The 20,577-nt window shown below is 35.9% G+C and overlaps 1 protein-coding gene across 1 annotated transcript in view; it reads left to right on the top strand.

Moving 5' to 3' along the window:
• Positions 1-20,577, top strand: part of LOC150079270 (echinoderm microtubule-associated protein-like CG42247) — a 202,901-nt gene that overhangs the window by 127,936 nt on the left and 54,388 nt on the right. The window contains exons 10-12 of the mRNA XM_090383013.1: positions 5,785-5,910; positions 12,828-12,965; positions 19,073-19,198. Of these exons, the coding sequence (XP_090239139.1) occupies positions 5,785-5,910; positions 12,828-12,965; positions 19,073-19,198 (390 nt within the window). The remainder of the gene's footprint in view (positions 1-5,784; positions 5,911-12,827; positions 12,966-19,072; positions 19,199-20,577) is intronic.

Below are 20,577 nucleotides of genomic sequence, written 5' to 3' on the forward strand. Positions count from 1 at the left end.
TCTTGAAAAATATCGATGATAATGTCGTTGATATCTAGAGCACCATCTTCTGTAGTGAGGTTCGAGTCTATATCTTTGTAGCCAGGGTCACTTTTAGCGGAAGTATCGTACATTATCAATAGATGTTGAAGTTCTTGTTCTTCTTGGTGCTCCACATTGCTGTTCACAACTTCAATTTTTGCGTTTGAGAAGCCAGACTTTACAAAACAGTTCACGACAGTTTGTTTTCTAATTGCGTTTACTGAAGAGGAAATCCAGTGAATCGCATCTAGGATGCTGAGTTTCTTTGCAAGGTCACTCGCACATGTTACATCGTTCATGTTTGCAATGAGATGTCTTAAAACACGTTTTCTGTAGTGAAGTTAAAATTTTTTTATTATCCCTTGATCCAAGGGCTGATGTGTTTGGTGGCAGAAAAACAATTTGAGTGTTGGACAATTCAATGTGCGGGTGAGATGCAGCATTATCCATGAAAAGAATAATTTTTCTGTTTTGACGAATCATGTTTTTGTTAAAGTGACTTATCCATTCGCTCATGATATCTCGTGTCATCCACGCTTTTTATTAGACTTCCAGTCAACATTCAAAAGATTCAACTTTATGCCCTTGAAACAATGAGGATTTTGTGGTTTTCCTATAACAAAAGGTTGTTCAAAGTCTCCCAGCATATTTGTACACAGTAGTACAGTCAAGCGTTCCTTAGAAATTTTTCCGCCCTGGCACTTTTCGTTTTTTAGACTCATTGTTTTTTCAGGAAGAGCTTTAAAAAACAACCCTGTTTCGTTACATTTGTAAATATCCTTAGCTTCAAAATCACGACATAAATCTTCCAATTTGATGGTCCACTCTGTTACAACTCCAGTATCAACAGATCCACCTTCACCACTTACGGTTTTCCAAGAAATTTTATGCCGAGTTTTTAACTTGTCTAGCCATCCCACAAAAGCTTTGAACTCATTTACTCCCATAGATTTTGCAACCTCCAAAGCCTTTTCCCTAATAATAGGCCCATTAATGGGAATTTTTTTAGCACATGCGCAACAAAACCACTCATACGTAACATTGTCAATTTGAAGTCCAACAGTTTTCGGGAATGATTTTTGAACCTGATCATTTCCATGTTGCCAAAATTGTTTGAGCAGTTCCCGATTTTGAATTTTGCAGCGAGATTGCGAACACTATTTTTTGGCAATCATATGCATTAATGAGTTTGACTTTATCTTTTAAAGTTAAATGTTTAAGAGAAGACATTGTGCATTTCACACGACACTGAACAAAACTGAAAACTGAAACTCAAAAGACGAAAGGCTGACAAAATTCCCCCCCCCCTGCACACACCGAATTCATCAGAAGTTTTACATGTGCCTTAAAATTCTTGAAAAAGGGTTTAGAATTGCGACATAAACCTTGATAAAATTCAGAGAATCGGAAATAGAAAATAAACACACGATTGAGGCAATACATGGAAGAAACGTTCCTAGAAAAAGGGTTGTGAGCTTGCCTGCTGTCCGTTATGGGGAGATCAAATTAAGTGCTAATCTAAACGAAACAGTGCAGATTGCCTGTCCACATCCGTTACAGAGAATGTCCGCTAGACAGAAGCTGAAAACACGTTAAAACCAATAGAGGAGAGTTGGGGAATTTGAAAATGTCCATTGTAGAGAGATATCCATTAAAGAGAGGTGTCCGTTAGGAGAAGTTTCACTGTATTTCCCTAATTCACATGTACAGAAATTCAAATGTAATGCCTACAAGTATCTTCTGTCTGTCTTCTCAGCCTTTAACCCATGCACAGTGCTAAGTACTGTAGGTTCTAATAACTTTTGTATTTGGCATTTTCATAAAAAAAAAAAATTTGAATTGCACTATCAGATTTAATTCTATTTCAGTTAAGTTCACTTAGCTAAGTTTACTCAAAAAAGTACAAACTCCTTGTAATGGCTTTTCATCTTAAACTGCGATATTATTGTCACAAGTTACCTTAATGCTGCACTACTGATTAGTACCACTTTTGATAAGAGAAGTATAATGCTGTTTATTTAAATGCTGTTCACTGACTATTACCACCTCACTGCTGGGAGTTTTACAAACTGCACAAAAAAAAAAATTTGTTTTCTAAAAACTGTCTACCCCCTTAAGTAAACAAATTAGTAAATTGAGGAGTATCTTATTCTGCTATGTATTTAGTGGCCAGCAAAATTTCATTTGGCCTAAATGATGCTATTTTTTGTACTTGGTATAAAATAAATGTCTTTATCCACAAATCACCTTGAGAAGCATTACTTGAAACACTACTTTAAAAAAATAAATAAATAACATTGCTGAAAGACTGTTCTGTTATTTGCTTAAACAAATAACAGAATAAGCAAATTTCAGATATCCTTTTGGTGATATTTAAAAGAAACATTTTTCAAAGTGGCTCATGGATAAGGAAATTTGTTCTATCTTTAATATTAAGACTGGTGTTACTTGCAGGTGAGATTCCACATTTTATATACCATGTAATTACAGTGTCGTTCCCAATTTATTAATTTGTTTACTTCTCTTCTCTTTGCTCCAACTATAGTTATCTTCAGACTAAAATACCATTTCTGTACACACAAAATTGCACTCTCTATGCAGCACCAAAGTGTGAGGATGTTCTAAAATAGATTTCAAAATGTGAAATCTATTTTAGAACATCCTGTAACAGTCTTCTAAATTAAATAAAAAAAAAAATTTCATGTAACATTCTTCTAAATTAAATAGTGTTTTAAGAAAAATTAACACATAATGAAGCATAACCCAGTGTAGCAGGAACAAGTAGTAATTGAAATAACCATTGAATAAAATGCTTTTCTTAAATGTATTTCTTTAAATATACATGTATTTCATGTACATGTATTATGTACATGTATTTAAATATACATGTATACATATATGTCCGTTCTGATATTCCCTGTCAGAGACTTAGCAATCTGGAATCTCCTCTCTTTGATCTTCTCTGGCTTAAAATCTCTCTACCTCATTGTATCAAATTCATCTGTTGTCTCTACCGTTCTCCCAACTCCACTAATCACTTGGAGATCTTTGACTTCCTCTCGTTGCAACTTGACTTTCTCCAGTCCAACTTTCCTAACAGTGAGGTAATTTTCCTTGGTGATTTTAATGTTCACAACTCCAGCTGGCTTCCGTTTTCTAGTCACACCGACCCAGCAGGTCGAGATGCTGAGGCTTTTGCAATTACTAATGACCTAGCACAGATTGTTCATTTACCTACAAGAATACCGGACAATCCGAATCATACAGCCAATACGCTTGATCTTTTCTCACAAACAACCCTTCTAAGTACACGGTCGAAGTGAGAGGTCCTTTAGGCACTTCAGATCACAACTTGGTGAGTCTCTTCTCCAATGGAGCCTTTATCTCATGGCTATTCCCAACCTCGTGTTGTTTGGCATTACAAGAATGCAAAATGGGATGACCTGCGAGACTTCTTTTCTTCTTTTCCTTGGTCGGATTACTGTTTCAAAACTCCTGATGTCAACGTTTGCTCAGATCGTGTCAGTGAAATTATTCTTGCAGGAATGGAATCCTTTATCCCACACCCCACTTTAAAATCTCGTCCTTTATCTAAACCTTGGTTTTCCAATAAATGTGCTAAGGCTGTTCAAGCGAAGAATGTTGCATATCGTAATTGGCTTGTTTCTAATTCTTCAGTTTCATTTTCTGCCTACACCAAAGCTCGCAACAATTGTAAAGCAGTTATTAATCAGTCCAAACTAGAGTTTGAACAGGCTAAGAGTAGAAAACTTGCTTCTTGCGCTAATGGTAGCCGAGCAGTCTGGTCTCTTGCCAAAGCTATTGGCCGCAACTTTTGACCATCTCTGCTTCCACCTCTGTCCAAACCAGATGGTTCTGTTGTCACTTCAGCCAAGGATAAAGCTGACCTGCTAGCATCCCATTTTTCTTCCAGCTCATGTATTAATGAACTTGGTAAAACATCTCCCACCATTCCCAACACGGTCCATTCAATGCCTCCTGTGGTCTTCCGTCAAAAGGATATCAGAAGAATTTTGATGAATCTTGATGCTAAAAAAGCTCCAGGTCCTGATGGTATTTCTCCACTTGTTCTCAAAATCTGTGCTCCTGAACTTACTCCTATTCTTTGCCGCCTTTTTTCACTTTCTTATTCCAAAGGTGTTTTTCCTTCTGCTTGGAGATTTGCTCATATCCAGCCAGTTCCTAAAAAGGGTGACAAATCCCTCCCATCCAATTATCGTCCCATTGCAATTACTTCTACTCTTTCTAAAGTAATGGAGAAATCAATTAACCGCCAACTACCTAGAAACCTTCTAGGTAGTTGGCGGTTAATTGATTTCTTCTTCTTAAACTACCTAGAAACCTTCCGTCTGATCAACGATCACCAGTATGGATTCCGTCAGTGTCGATCCACTGGTGATATCCTGGCTTATGTTACCCATTTATGGACTACTTCAATGGAAAGGTTCGGTGAAACACAAGTAGTTGCTCTTGACATCTCAAAGGCTTTCGATCGTGTTTGGCATAAAGGTCTTCTAAACAAGCTTCCATCTTATGGTTTGCCAACTGTTTTCAGTAATTGGTTATCCAGTTTTCTCTCTGATTGCTCACTGAGGCTGATGGTAGATGGCTCTCTGTCTTCTAACTTCTCCACTAATGCCGGTGTCCCCCAAGGTTCAGTTCTTTCCCCCACTCTTTTCCTCTTGTATATCAATGACCTTCTTCCATTGACTGGAAATCCTATCCATAGTTTTGCCGATGATAGCACATTGCATTCAACTTTCCATTTTGAGAAATCTTGTCCTGCTCAATCAGCTTCAACTTCTCGAAAATCTGCTACCAATTCCTTAAATGCCGATCTTCAGGTAATTCTCCAGTGGGGCAAAGACAACTTAGTTGATTTCAACCCTTCTAAAACTCAGTCTTGTCTTATATCTCGCAAAAAGGATTCTTCTGCTCCTATGCTTATCTTTAGTGACACTCCAATTTCTAGGCAAAAGGATATATCTCTTTTGGGGATTACCCTGACTTTTAATCTCTCTTGGCACAAGCACATTACAAATATTGCTTCCTCTGCATCTAAAAAACTTGGTTTTCTCTTTCGCTCTCGGCGTTACTTTTCTTCCAAACAGCTGCTCACTCTGTATAAATCGCAAATCCGTCCTGCCATGGAATATTGTTCCCACATTTGGGGTGGTGCCCCCAAAACCTCTCTCAGGCTTCTTGATTCCATTCAGAAGAGGGCAGTTAGGTTAATTAATGATTCATCTCTAACAGAGTCTCTCCACTCGCTTTCTCATAGACGTACTGTTTCTGCTGCATGCCTCTTCTACAGATACTTCCATGGGCACTGTTCTTCTGAATTGGCTTCTATAATTCCCGCTCTCTCTTTCAAAACAGTCCGAACACGTTCCGCCACCAGCCAACATCCATTTACTGTCCAACTTCAAACCCACAGAACCAACTTTTCATCTTCCTCATTTATTCATTCAACTGCCGTTTTCTGGAACAACCTTCCTTCATACGTATTTCCTGAAAATTACAATCTACAGAAGTTCAAGTCCAATGTCAACAAATATCTTCTTTCGTCTTCTCAACCTCCAACCCAAGCACGGTACTAAGTACTATAGGTTCTAATACCTCTCGTGTTTGGGGTTCACATAAAAAAAAAAAAAAAAAAATTTCTTTAAAATTGAAATAAATTCAATAAAATGTATTTGTTTAAAATTTGTATTTTAATCAATTTTATTGAAAAAAAATTAGGGTGGTATTAGTGCACTCTTGATGCTTCCTGATGGAATTCTACTATCTGGTTGCAATAAAGAAGTAGAGGGAAATATTCGTGCATGGGATACTGACAGAAAATTTTCCCAGGCTGCAGTTGCTACAGTAAGTATATTCTTGTATAACTAGAATTTTCCTCCTTCTCATTAACGAAATAAAATTGTTAGGGCATTCCTGAAATGTATTGATAGTATGTCATTTGTGGCCACTCTAATGGTCAGTGCAATGTCTGTTACCATCATTGTTCCTCCAAACCATGTAAAACGTTTTGCCATGGATAGCAAAACTTGTGTACATTTTTTGCATACCATGGTCAGTCACAGTAAAACCAAAAAAAAAAAAAAAAAATTCACACTTTATCCATCTGTACCCTCCAAGAATTTTTCTAGTTCTTCCTTGAACTTATTCAAATCATCAACTTTCACAACAACAGATGAAAGCCTATTCCAATAATCAACCACCTCCTGGCTGAAGGCAAACTTCTGCACATCTATCCTGCAACTAGCCTTCCTCAACTTGAATTTATGCCCCCATATGTGTGTAGTCTCAGAAAGAAGAAGAAGAATGCCATTAAAATTTAGCTTTCTCAAGTTAATCAGTATTGGATAAGACTTGCATAGCTTTTTCCCCTGGAAACTTAAAATAGACAAACCGACCACAGAATCAGCAACTCCCCGACTTACGTAAGGGTTGTGTTCTGCAGAACGCTGCCCAAGTCAGATTTTATGTAAGTTGGAATTTTCCCCATGCTTGTGCAACACTCGCAATTGTTGCTCGCTGAATTGATTGAATCAAAAAAGAAATATTCAACGAACATGTAAATAGAATTATTTATTGTATTTATTCAATTTTTTTATCTCATGCGCAAGAAAAATTACAAAAGCGTGCAATTTAAAAAACTTCAAAATTATAAAATTACAAAAAAAAGAGAGGAGACAGGCATAACGTCAGTAAGTTTTACCTCTTGAGCATCACTGCCAGAATCTATGCCTTCAACTGATAAGTACGCCGCTGTAGAGGTTGAGGGCAGTGGAGATTTAGAAGGGGTTGGCTGCTCAACCTTACAAAAGAACATATTAATGGATGACTGGACAGTGATTTTTTTCTTTTAATCATAGATTTCTTTGTAGCAAGCAAGCATATCATTCACCCCTCCGTTAACTTTTAAGAATCATTCGTTGTCAGGATCCATCTTCTCAAACCTCGCCATTGCTGATGTAATTTCATGAAATGCCATTGCCATCTCTCTGGTGATGAAGCATCTCGGCTCCTCATTTGATTCATCTTGAGCTTTGTCAGCATTTTCTTCTTTCACTATCGGTGCTTGCAAGTCAATAAGTTCTTTGTTAGATAATTCCTTCTTTTCTTCCTCTATCAACTCCTCCACGTCTTTGGCATCAACCTCCAACTGAAATAGCTCTGCAACCTTTACAATCTTATCTGTAACCTCTTAATATGATTCGTCTTTTTCAAATCCTTCGAAGCCTTTTATGTTCTGTGGGCATATTTTCTTCCATGTGCCATTTAAACAATGTTTAGTAATTTCCGCCCAGGCCTTATTAATGTTTAAGATGGCGTGGTAAATATTGTAAGATTTCCAAAAGTCTCTTAACGTAAAATTTTTCTCACAGTCTACTGCAGACAATGCCTGAGCAAATGTTGTGCATAAATAGTATGCTTTTAAATTCAAAATAACACCCTGATCCATAGGTTGGATGAGTGAAGTTGTGTTTGGTGGTAGAAATATGACTCCCATGTTCGAATTGAAATCATCTAGATGCATAGGATGTCCAAGGGCATTATCTAATAGAAGTAAAATCTTGAAAGGAACGTCGTTGTTTTTACAGTATTTTTCAACCTCAGGAATGAAGCAACATTTAAACCAATCCTCAAAGAGAGAGATATTGTTATCCATGCTCTCTGGTTCGATCGGAAATACACAGGTAGGGTGGCTTTATTGATGCCCTTAAATGCACGAGGATTTCCAGAATGGTACACAAGCAGTGGTTTTAATATGTAATTTCCCACTGCATTATCCCCAAGCAAGAGCTTGGCCCTACCTTTTGATGCCTTGAAACCTGGCATTGTATTTTCCTCTTTGGCAATGTATGTTTGATCCAGCATTTTTTTCCAATACAGAGCAGTCTCGTCAACGTTAAAAATTTGCTGTGTTGAATAGCTGCCTTCATCAATAATTTTTTCCAACACATTACAAAATTTCTCTGCAGCTGCAGAATCGGCATTGGTGACTTCACCGCATACTTTAACATTGTGGAAACCAGAGCAATGCTTGAACCTATTAAACCACCTGTTGCTTGCCACGAACTTGGGTTGGGATTTGCCGTACTTATCCTTAATATCTTCATAAATACTTGTTGTTTTTGCTTGAATGGTCATTAGATTCAGGGGTACTTGCTTCTGAATCTGATTTTCCATATTATTAACAGCTGTTCCATCTTCGATATAGCACCTGAATGCTGTTTTGTGATCACTATTGATCTTAAGTGCATTGATCCTGTGACATGTTCTTTAATATGTGCACTGTCCTTTAAAATAGTATTCACTGTTGACGCAGCGAGACCTAATTCCCTTGCAATATATGACAAAACTTTGTCCTGCTTCATACTTCTTAATCATTTTGATCTTCATTTCTAAATCACTTTTGTTTCGTTTCCTGGCACTACCACCACTTGCACTTTTCGTTGGTTGCTTTCACTTCATCGTAATACGTAAATAAGAATGAAGAGAAGATTTTTAAAATTTGTTTTTTATATGATTGAAGATTTCAATCATATAAAAAACAAATTTTTTTATATGATTGAAATCTTCAATTTGTGAAGGGAAACATATTTCACCATAATAGCATAAAATCCCACACAATTGCAGTTATTGGTATTATCGCAAATGCAATAAGATCGAGTTTACCACCCATTTATAATTAGATGTACTAACAGAAAAGCCCAATAAACTGGAAAGTGCAAATTGTTTTTATTGTTTTATGGTCGTGACCTCCAGAAATGTGCTTTAGAAAAATAATCACAAAGGCATTCAAAATTGATTCTTATAAGGGAACATATGATAACGATGAAAGGGTGGTGCAATTTCAATTATAAATATCATATTTTAGAGAGATAAATAGCTTAGTAATATAGCAAAATTTTCAACTTCCAAGGACTTGGAACGAATTACAAAAAAAACCAAAAAACAGTGTGTTATTGGGTTCACATTACGATATTTTCACGATACCTCCATTTATTCCTATGAGATGCAAAATACATTTCCACGATTTTTTTAAGTTTGTAGTGGCCGGCAAAAACTTACGTAAAGGTCGAGTATTACGTAAGTCGGAGAGTTTGTGTACAAATCTGTAGTGCACCTTGAAGGTCAATATAATGCCTTGATTCAAAGGTTGCATTTTTGAGGTTGTATTCTTTGGCAAATACCTTTATTTACTGGCATGGCTTATGAGGTTTTCTGGAGGATGGGATTTGTCCAGCAGCAAAAGTGCATATTTTTCTTTCTTAAATGAGCATGCACAGATGGCACAAAAAAGTTTATGAAACCATTCCTCAATAATATGCTGTCATTCAGGCATTCTTACTGTGGCAATACGAAAATGCTAACACCCACATGTTTTGTAGTGGAAACACCTTGGTGCCCTCAATTTTCCTATGCACAGTTACAAGCTACTGTCTTATCAGAAAGCATGATAAGATAGTAGCTTGTAACTGTGCATAGGAAAATTGATCTTATCATTGGCATTGTATTGTTTTGGAACATAGCTGCCTTCTTGTGCGATAACTTTTAATTGTGATGGATAATTATCAGCAGCCTTTGTGTCTGCAGATTAAATTTCACCTGAAATTGCAACCGAGCAAATTCCATGCCTCTTTTTCATTGGCTGAGCCTGCCCTTGCTCGCTTTGAATTCTTTCTCTTATGCTATGAGGGTAATTCAAAAAATAAGTTACACTTGACCATTGTAGCCCAAGAGACATTATTGAGGTATGTAACATTATGCAATAGAAAGCACATACCTTGTACTTCTTTTCCACATAGTCACCGAGTTGGTGTAAACACTTCTCAGAACGTGTGACTAAACGTTCAATTCCCTGATGATAGAAATCCACTCTTTGGTCATTCAGCCACTGTCGAACTGCTGTTTGCACCTGCTCATTGTTTGCAAATCGTTGTCACCCTACATGTTCTTTCAGCTTGCCAAAAATGTGATAGTCACAAGGCAAAAAATTGGGTCTCTATGGCGGATATTGCCATAACTCCTATCCAAAACTTTGGAGCAAGTGTCATGTTGTGCATGCATTGTGTGGCGTGCCATTGTCCTGAATGAGAACAACACTTTTGCTTAACTTTCCAGGCCTCTTGTTTTTCATGGCTGTTCGCAAAGACCGTAATGTTTGGCAGTATGAGGCAGCATTAATTGTTGGGCCTTTCGCCATAAATTCCATGTAAACAACTCCTTCACAGTCTGAAAAACACAGTGGCCATGACCTTTTCTGCTGATGGTGCAACTTTGAATTTCTTCTGCACAGGCGATGTTGTGTATCTCCATTCCATAGACACTCTCTTCATTTCTGAGGTGAAATGGTGCACCCACATTTCATTGCCAGTGATGATGCGGCATAAGAAGTCATGGCCTTCCATAGAATAGCATTGAAGGAAGGCTAGAGAAGACAAAAAACGTTGACCTTTGTGTTCATCTCTCAGTGAACGAGGAACCCATCGTGCACACAATTTGCGATAGTCAAGAGGGGCGCCTCCATAGCCAGGTGGGAAGGAGCAGCAGTGCGAGCACACGCTTCTTGATTAGACCGGGGTTCGAGCCCATCGCCACTAAATACGGAAGATGCAGAAAGGTCAGGGAATGACCACCGCATATCCCAGAGAAATATGACCTTAGTTGCTAATGCTCCTAAAAACCAAATAACAACAACAACAGCGATAGTCAAGATGTTCACAGATGATGGAATCAACACTGCCTGTCGAAATATCCAACCCCTTTGCCATTTCTGCCACTGTCAGTCTTCGATTATTGCGAATCATTTCATCAACCTGCATCACGTTGTCTGCAGTAGTCGATGTTGATGGGCTTCCTTTTCGATCAGCATCTATCAATTCTGTGCGACCACTTTCAAACTGCTGGCACCACTTCACTATGGCTGGATGTGACATTGCATTTTCCCCATACGCCGCCATTATTTCATGATGAATCTCGGAACAATTCAGACGTTTCACCCACAAAAATCTTCCTGTTCCACGTACCTCGAACTTGGAGTAACATTCTAGCTGACGTGCCATTATGAACACTTGCTCCTACACAACTGTTACCACTACATCAACAAAACACCTACCAGGGGCGCATGATATGAACTCCATTACGTGCAGGCACTACATTTGTTGCGCAATTATACCAAGAGATGGTGGCAGGTGTAACTTATTTTTTGAATCCCCCTCATAGTATTCTGCACCTGTTGTCTAAGTCTTTCTTTAGTTTTTCACCAGATATAGGCATTCTTTCTGCACATTCTTGCATGAAACATGTGAACACGGCAATAGTGAAGACCTTTACTATCATCAAAGTTATTTGTTGCTTGCTATAGGTTAGCTTCATCTTTTATCTAACCCCTGAGAGTGGATTACCCCACACCTATGTCGAGACACCTCTGCTTGCATCTTTCACTATTTTAGTTAATCCAGTGCAGCTAGCTTTTCTTGAAGTGACCATGCTTTCTTTTTATTTTTGAGGACTTTCCATGGTCATTAATTTTTTTATTAAAAAAGAAAGAAAACAAAACAAAAATTTGAAAACACTAGTTTTACCTAGAGTCAGCTTATGTCCAATTTCCAAACAGCACATGTAAACTTTGCCACTGTTACATCTTTCCAGGATAGCTTTGAGTTTATTTGCATCACTGAACTTACCTTTTGAAGCCATAGTTCCATCAGTAAAGTAAAATAAAGACAAAAATAAAGTAAAATAAAATAAAGAAAATAAAAAAATTGTTATTTGACTGTTTTTGTAAATTAGTCATGGGTGCTTCCAACCTGAGTTGTATTTGCCTAATACAAAGGCAAACAAATCAATTAAAATGACTGAAACAACAAAAGAAATTAAAAGTAGTATTATAAAGTCTATTCATAGGACATAACATTTACAGATAGCAATTTGCTAATCACTCCATGAGGCCTGTATAAAAAATCAGCAACTATAAACGTGCACCAAACCAGTAAATACACTGTAACAAATCATGAATCAATCAAATTTGAAGCACGTGAAAAAGAGGGGAGGGAGTGATGGAATTGGGATCTAACTTTTGGCCATGTTTTAAGTGATTCCATTTTATATCGAGCCACATTATATCGAGTCTACAGTGTATTAAAAACAGTAAGGGGCTCAACATATACCTCTGTGTCACCTACTCATCACTTTAGTCCACAAAGAGAAGGTGCTGTTCATAACCACTCTTTGTCTACTAACACTTAACCAACCCTTTATTCATAATAGTAAATTTTTCCAATGCCACATTGCTTCAAATGTTAATATGCACCTTAATGCACAAGTTACTAAAAATGAGGTGAGTGGTTATTAAAGGTTTCTGTTTTTTTTTTTAATTTAAAACTGTTGTGATTACTGTAACTTAATTTACATTATGTATATACTGTGTTGACAAAAAATTTAATGCTCGTAAATTCATATGTGCTTGCACTATCAATTTACAATCATTAAAGTGTGAAAATCAGCCTTAGATTATAAAGCTCTTTAAAAGAAATATGTTTTCAGAATTGCAGCACTTTAGTACTGTTAACCATGATGGAAAAAACATGATTTAAAATTTTCATAATGTGGTCATGTTATAAGTTTTTAAAATTGGGCTAATGGACACTCAAAGTGATCACTCTTGATATAAAAATTTATCATTCACATATGGAGCATTAAACAGTTTTATATAACTGGGTATTAAATATTCCTTTTAAATTAAAAAAATTAATAATAAAAAATTTCAGGTTCCACCAGGATCTGGAGCTATTACATCATTGTGTTCTCAGCAAGTTTTGACACGTGACTGGGAAATATATGTAGGTACCAGTAATAATGTAATCTTGCAGGGTTCTATGGTATGGATGCTCAATCCTTTAGTTCAAGTAAGTCATTTCCCTCTAAGTAATATTTCCAGCTTTAATAATCATTGAAAAAAACCTGTTAATCAGACTTTTAACATTGGTGTGACTTCTGGGTTTTTTTTTTTTTCTTCAAATAAGTGATAGTACCAAACAGAACCCCAATGACACCAGTGACAGTTGAGAAAGAGAATTTTTTGGCATTTGGTATACAAATTTAAAAATTTAAATTCACATTATACTTCTATAATGGGTTTTTTGATAAAACAGAAGCACAACAATGATTTTTTAATAAAACAAGCACAACAATGCAAACTTTTCCATGAGTTTGTCAATTGAAATCAGTGAAATTATTGACAAAAGCAGAAAATAATTCGAAGTGTCAGTAATCCAGACAAGCCACTTTTTAATCTGTGTATGGTTTGCCAACAATTTTATTCCGAATGTCAAGAAGTATCATGAAGAAGCCCATAAATGTTCTAGTCTTTGAGATAACAACTTTAAGATTCACCCACCAGAGGGTTCTCCAATGCCAGTTGAAATTAAATCACGAAAAAGAGAAATATTTTGTTTGTTTCATTTTTATATACAGTAGAGCATTGAAAATTCAAACATCAATAATTCGAAGTGTCAGTAATCCAAACAAGCCAGCATTTATTGTTTTTTATGCTGTAGCCATAAAATTATAGTAAGCACCAGTTATTGTGATCACGTTTGTGAATTGAATTTTAATTCTATTAAATGGCACTTCTAATAAGTGAAAATTGGAGAATTAATATCCACAGGATATAAAAATGAAGATATAAAGCACAAACTTAGACTTTTATTACCTTATCAATTAACAAAATTAAATGATATGTGAAAATCAGAAGAATATTATCCACAGGTTAGCAAAATAAAAATAAATTTATGCTTACGTAGATAGCTTAATTTACATACATGCAGTAATTTGTTCAGCAATAGCTTATTATCTCAGCACTCACCTCCTGAGATAACAAGCTATTGTTGAACAAATTATTGAGAAAGTTAACAGTACTTCAAGCCCTAGCTGAGTAATTTTACGACTATACATACAGTGCTAACTAAACATAACACTTTGTAACCTGTTATTCAACACACTTTTTAATCTGAAATGGTTTACCAACAATTTTATTCCGAATGTCAAGAAGTATCATGAACGAGAAGGCAAAATGGGCAAGGTATTGCTTATCCTGGACAACGTGCCATCACATCCTTCAGTGGAAACATTAAACAAAATAGACAATGGATTCGAGGTCATGTTTCTTCTATCAAATGTTACTGCACTCCTCCAGCTGATGGACCACGGAGTCATCGAAACGTTGAAGAGAATCTACAAAAAACAAGTCTTGCATCGTTTACTTTTAGCCGAAAGCAACAAAGACAGCATCGTAGCTTTTTTGAAAAAGCTGTCTCAAGGAGAGCTGCTACATGTTAGCTGGTACGTGGGAATCACTCACTGCAGAGAATTTAAAAAATGCTTGGAAAAAACTGGCCTATTGCAGAAGAAACCATAGGAGATGAGTAGAAATGAACTGAAGGAGATGAGGGACAAATACTGAATGAGATGATGGACTTGTTTCGGTCAATCCCTGGGTTTGAAGATTGCAATTAAGGTGATGTAAACTCGTAGATGAAAAATGATATTGATTCTACAGGGTTTCCTTCTTTAAATGAAAACAAAATTGTGAATGTAACAGAAACTGGAGCTCCTGAAAATGATACAGACAAAGATGACAACAAAGAAAATGACATCAACACTCGGCCTATGCATGCTGAGTTGAGGAAAAGTCAAGTTAATGTATTTTAATTCTACCCAGACATGAGAGGAGTATTAGTAATGGCCATATGATGCAAGAAAGCCTAAGGCTTATGTTGCACTAGCAAAAAAAAAAAAAAAAAAAAATAGTAAAATTATAATGATAATAAAATTAAATAAATAATAAAAGAAGAGATGCGATGATTGCTACAAGCAACGCTGACCAGGCTAGCCGGGTGGGTAAAGTGCCTGCCTGGCAACCAAAGGTCACGGGTTCGAATCCCACCTCGGGCTTGGATCAGAGTACTGTAAAAATCTTGGGAGGTGCATTATGGCCATAGAAGCCGATGTGCCAACAACTAACTAAAACAAACAAGTTACAAGCAACAAACTGAATGCTGTCCAACTCAACTACTCTTGCTGAAAAGAGTTGAGAGAGCAAAGAAACGAGGTTCAAAAACGGTGCAGCAAAAAAATAAGTAATTATTTTTGTAAAGCCTATACATACGTGTTATTGTGGCTGAAAGTTCCATTTGTTTGTTACCTATAAATAAAAATACATAAGTAAAACTTTACAAATAATAATGACCAAGGCACAGAAATTAGAAGCAGAATTGGTGTGGCCAAAGAGGTATTTAAGAAACTTCCTCTGTGACACGAAACTGGATTTTCAGAAAAGATATCGAATGGCCAAATGTAACATGGAGCACTCTCCTATATGGATGTGAGACTTGGGTCGTGCAGAAGGCAGGAAACTGGAAGCCTTTGAGATGTGGATGCTCAGAAGAATGCTCAAAATTCTGTGGGCAGATCGGGTCACCAATGAGCAGGTCCTTAAGAGGGCAAAAGCCACAAGGACACTACTAACTACAGTTGCAAAGAGAAAGACTGCCTACCTCAGGCATATTATAAGAGGCCCACAATATGAACTGCAGAGACTAATCCTGAAAGGGAAGATTAAAGGCAAAATAGCAAAAGGAAGACCAAGAAAAAAGTAGCTTGATAATATCAAAGAATGAACAGGGGTTCTTACAACACAAGCAAGAGACAGAGTAGGCTGGAAAATTTTGGCTCCAACGTTCAAATTGAACATGGAACCTGAAGAAGAAGAAGTAAAACTTAAATGATTTTATTTCTAAACTTACTAAACCTTTTTTTTTAGTCTCCAGAACAGTATTTTTGATAAGTTCAAAAATCCGAACAAATTGGAAGTCCAAACTACCCCTGGTCGCAATTAGTTGAGATTATCGATGCTCTATTGTGTGTGTGTATATATATATATATATATATATATATATATATTTGTGATTTGACATGCTCATATATGTCACAGTGAGAATGAATTTGTAAACTTTGATTATGTTTATATAATTTGTTTATATAAATTTTCCATCACTTTCCAGTTGAAGCCCTCTGATGCTTCAACTTGAAAGTGATGGCATGCTTAACATTTTTTTCAACAGGATATTGGTTACTATAGTTTACTGTTTAATTGTAGTTTATGGTGCAAAAGATACCTTGCCTACATTGTGCTACTTTTTTTGTATAGCATTCGTAAAGACAAAAGAATAATTACTTTCTGGCCAGAGGGTTGAAATGACATGGAATTTATTAACATTAGATTTAAGTTTCTGAAGATCATAATTTTTGGTGAATACATATGTGTAGAGGAAATATTGTTGGAATAGAAGGAAGGATTGAAGAACAAAAGTTGCATTCAGTTATTTTGAAGTTTGTGTGTGTGTGTGTGTGTGCATGCAGGTAGGCAGAAGCAGTCTGAGGTCTATCAGCCCCCCTCCGTGCAAGATTTTTTTGGTGCGCCCTCACCAACTTGAAATTTACAGCAAATCAGTGAATTTTTGGGGCATTTTGCACCCTGTTCAGGGGAACAACTCGATTGTGCCTTAAGCCGGCTCTGTGTGTATGTGCACGCACATGTGCAAACATATAGGCATGCATTCACAAACACATGCAGACAGAAAAGTTGTTGATTAATCTGATTCTCCAACTCTGATATACAAACAATATTCTAAGTGATTTAAAAATTTTGGATTTTGTTCCATGCTGTGACTGCCTTATGGCTTTGCTCCTACCAAGAAGTGATGGTTGTGTTAAGTTTGCTATGAAAGACTGCAAGTTAATGTTATTTCAAACAAAGAAATCTAATCATATTTGGAGAATAGGGTATTTATTGCAGGCAAGTATAAATGAAATAATTTCTTTTTACAGCAGATAAGTATTGATTTTTTCAAAAATTGAAATTAACAATATTGCTAAACTTTGGAGTATAAAAATAATCTAAAATTTTCAAGCTGATTTATGTGCCAAGTATAACATGCTGGGCTTGAATTAAAGATGTGTGCATAGGGTTAGAAAGGAATGAATTAATACTAATATACAATATTTTACAATTTATTATATGTATATTTTTACATAAATATACAAGGATTATCCCCAAACGTAATGCACAAATTTAAAATTTAAATTTAATTTAATTTAAAATAACTTTAATTTATTACATTAAAATCCTTCAATATAGTCTCCTTCATGCTTTGTGGTTGCATTTAGAAAGGCATTTACTGGGCCATGATTGTATGGATGATATGTGTGAAAAAGAAAGATATTCTGATTATAAGCATTAGCAAAGGCACATGATACATCAGGTATTATTATACCCGAATATACCTGATTACTGTGGTAAACAGTTATATAAGTCACAATGGAGAATTCATTGTCCACAGAGTTAGGGTCATATTAAGAGAAAAGTCTTGAATCATCTCTACAAGTGGGTGCCTCCGTAGCCAGGTGGGAAGGAGCAGCAGTGCATAGCACACGCTTCTCGATTAGATCGGGGTTCGAGCCCGTCACCACCAAATACGGAGGATGCGGAAAGGTCAGAGAATGACCACCGCATATCCCGGAGCAATATGGCCTTAGTTGCTAATGCTCCTAAAAACCAAATAACAAACAAACAACAACTCTACAAGTGATTAACAGTAATTGACTCATGAAATATCACTTTGATGTTCCAGACATTGTTTGTTGGGATTTAAGTCGGAACAGGTAATAGGGTGACTTTTGTACCCTAGATTTTATCAACACAGTTTTTTTTGTATGGGATTGTTCATTATCATGTACAAACCAGAACTCAGACCTTGAATTCAACAGAATCAAGTTAAGATGAAAAACAAATCTGTTTCATACTACTGTGATACCTTTACCTCAGAATCTGTACTTCTTGAACATTCTGGATGTGCTCAGCAACCTGGCTACCTCCAGAACCTCATCCTTCAAGAGTCAAGGATGTAAAACCAGTTACATTGCTGAGGTGGTGTAGATGCCTATTAAATGAGAGTGTAAAGGTAGTGCCAAAGTGTAAGTTACAGATGACCTACTGATGTGCAATTTCCATGTCTGAGCATGGAAATTCAGCATGGCCAGCTGATTGAACCATTCATGTAAATGGTTCATTTGATCTAGATGCTGATTATTATACTGTGGATGACCTACAATGTTGACAATGGTACTGTTGCAGTTTCTTACTTGGTTTCTGTACACATCCAGTATACTGGATGTGAGTAACAGCAACCAGCAAGGTGCAAAGAAACTGTAATACAGTTACTCACACGTTCAAAAACAATGGCTGCAACAGCACAATTGTTTTGTAGATGGCCTCCAGTGTCTGCTGTCACCATCTGATGACTTCATAATAGTTGTTTGCTTCTTATCTGTATATCACTTGAATTCATGAAAGGATTGAAGTATCAACTAAAATTTTTTGTTTAAATGTCTATCGACGCATGTTCTCAATATAGGCACTGAATATCTTTACTGGAAAAATGTTCTGTTACACTTTGGCACAGAGGAGTATGATTGTATTCACTGTCATTTTGACAGTGAATGTGATTCTTAACAGTATTTAGCAGCTGGGCTTAAACCATGATCCACTCAAATGCAAGTGCTGACAGCACCCTTGCAGTTGATCACTCAGTTATATAAGGGATCTAAATTTCTGTTTATACTCCAGCGTGCCCACTTGAATACAGTTGTTAACCATGGGTTGTGAAACAGAGCTCTCTTAGCCTAATGTAGTACTGCATCCAGTTCTGCCAGTTTTTATGTAAATTTACTGTTGCAGTTCTGTGATGCTATATTTTCCTGTATATTTGAGTCACAATGAATAGCATTGTGTCAGTGCATTTTATTAACTGTTTTATATATATATATATATATATATATATATATATATGTAATGTTTTTGAAATTTTTTAAAACATTTTTGTAATTATGTATATCTTAACTTATGCATGATTAATTTAGCTAGCTTGTGTAATTCTTCTATTTATTTGTTCAGGGACATCACAGTGAAGTTTGTGCTTTAGATGGAGATTATCATCAGAATGCATTTGTGAGTGCTGGCCTTGACAAGTATATTTGTAGGTGGGAAATAAACCGGCTTATTTGGAAGGTCCAGACAGATGTACGTAATATCTATATTATATTAACAGAAATTTATATAAGTTAAGATAAAGACATTTAATGACATATTACATATTATAATTTCAATTTTAGCTGGAATTTCATATTCAGCTAGATAACAAATATGTGAAAAAAAATTCATATGTATTTCTTATAAATATTATATTTATTATGAATGTTTACAAAAAACACAAGTGATGTAAATTACTGATGGTTATGTAAGGAAAAAAAAAAGTGATGTAACAAGTGATACATCATCACTTTTGCTTTTAATTTGTTTAATAAAAAATCTTGCAAGTTCTAGAGCTGATTCATTTAGCTTGTAAAAGGTTTATGCTTGTTTGTGACAAGATGCATATCACCCCTATTAGGCTGATAATCATGTAATGATGACTTTATTCATTATGCACCACAACCAGCTGTTTGATTGATTGGTGTTTTGAGAGCTTTTGGTGCATCAGCTACTTTAATGTGCCAGTTTATGTAGTCTTTGTTCCTCCCCCCACCTTGTTAAATAGTTATTGTGGACCTTTATTGAAAAGGTGCTTATTTATTAAAAACCCAGAATATCTTGCAAGGAAAACCATACTCCCTCTGCCTGAGATCAATTAACTGGAGGCTTTTAAAAATTCTTTTGACTCCAATAGGATTAACCCAAACCATTCCAGAAGATTCACAAGTGGCAAATCCACTATATACTCTCAGAGAGGACCGTAGCCAACTGTTTGCCAAACTGAATGAGTAAATTTCATTAATTTAGAATTTCTGGAATTTATTTTAAACATTGAAGATTAAAAATTTAGCTTAGATTAAAGAACTTCTTTTGTATAAATTTTACTCAGTACCAACAAACATCATATGCCCATCTTGGAATGAAGTTTTTAACAAATTAATATTTGCTGAAAAATTCATTCTGAGTTTTGAACTGTTTTCCATTGCCCCTTTTTTCCATGCAGTTTTTTATTACATCACTGTTTTTGTTATGAATAGACTGCCGTTTGTTGGAGTTTGATGCAGTCTTTTCTGAATCTCACATTATAAATATCCATAATAGGACAGATATTCACTGTGAGAGAAAAAAAGGCTAACAGATGGAAATGTAAAGAGCACAAGATGCCAAACTAATAGAGAAAGGATAGAAAGAAAGAGAAGTATTTAAGGTGGATGAAAGGGAAAAAACTGTTCAAAATGATAAATTTTTGTGTAAAACATTTCTTCCTATAAAATTTTACCTTGAGGAGTTGTTATAATGGATCCGCAGCCTGGGACATCAGCACTGATGATATTGAATCAGTTCTTTATAATATGTAATGTGATACTGAGATAGAATTCGATTTGACTGATGTGGATTCTGAATATAGTTCAAATGCATCTTGCTGT

Source organism: Mastigoproctus giganteus, chromosome 10 (genome assembly GCF_048544385.1).
Source record: "Mastigoproctus giganteus isolate SK-2022 chromosome 10, ASM4854438v1, whole genome shotgun sequence".
Lineage (NCBI taxonomy): Eukaryota > Metazoa > Arthropoda > Arachnida > Uropygi > Thelyphonidae > Mastigoproctus > Mastigoproctus giganteus.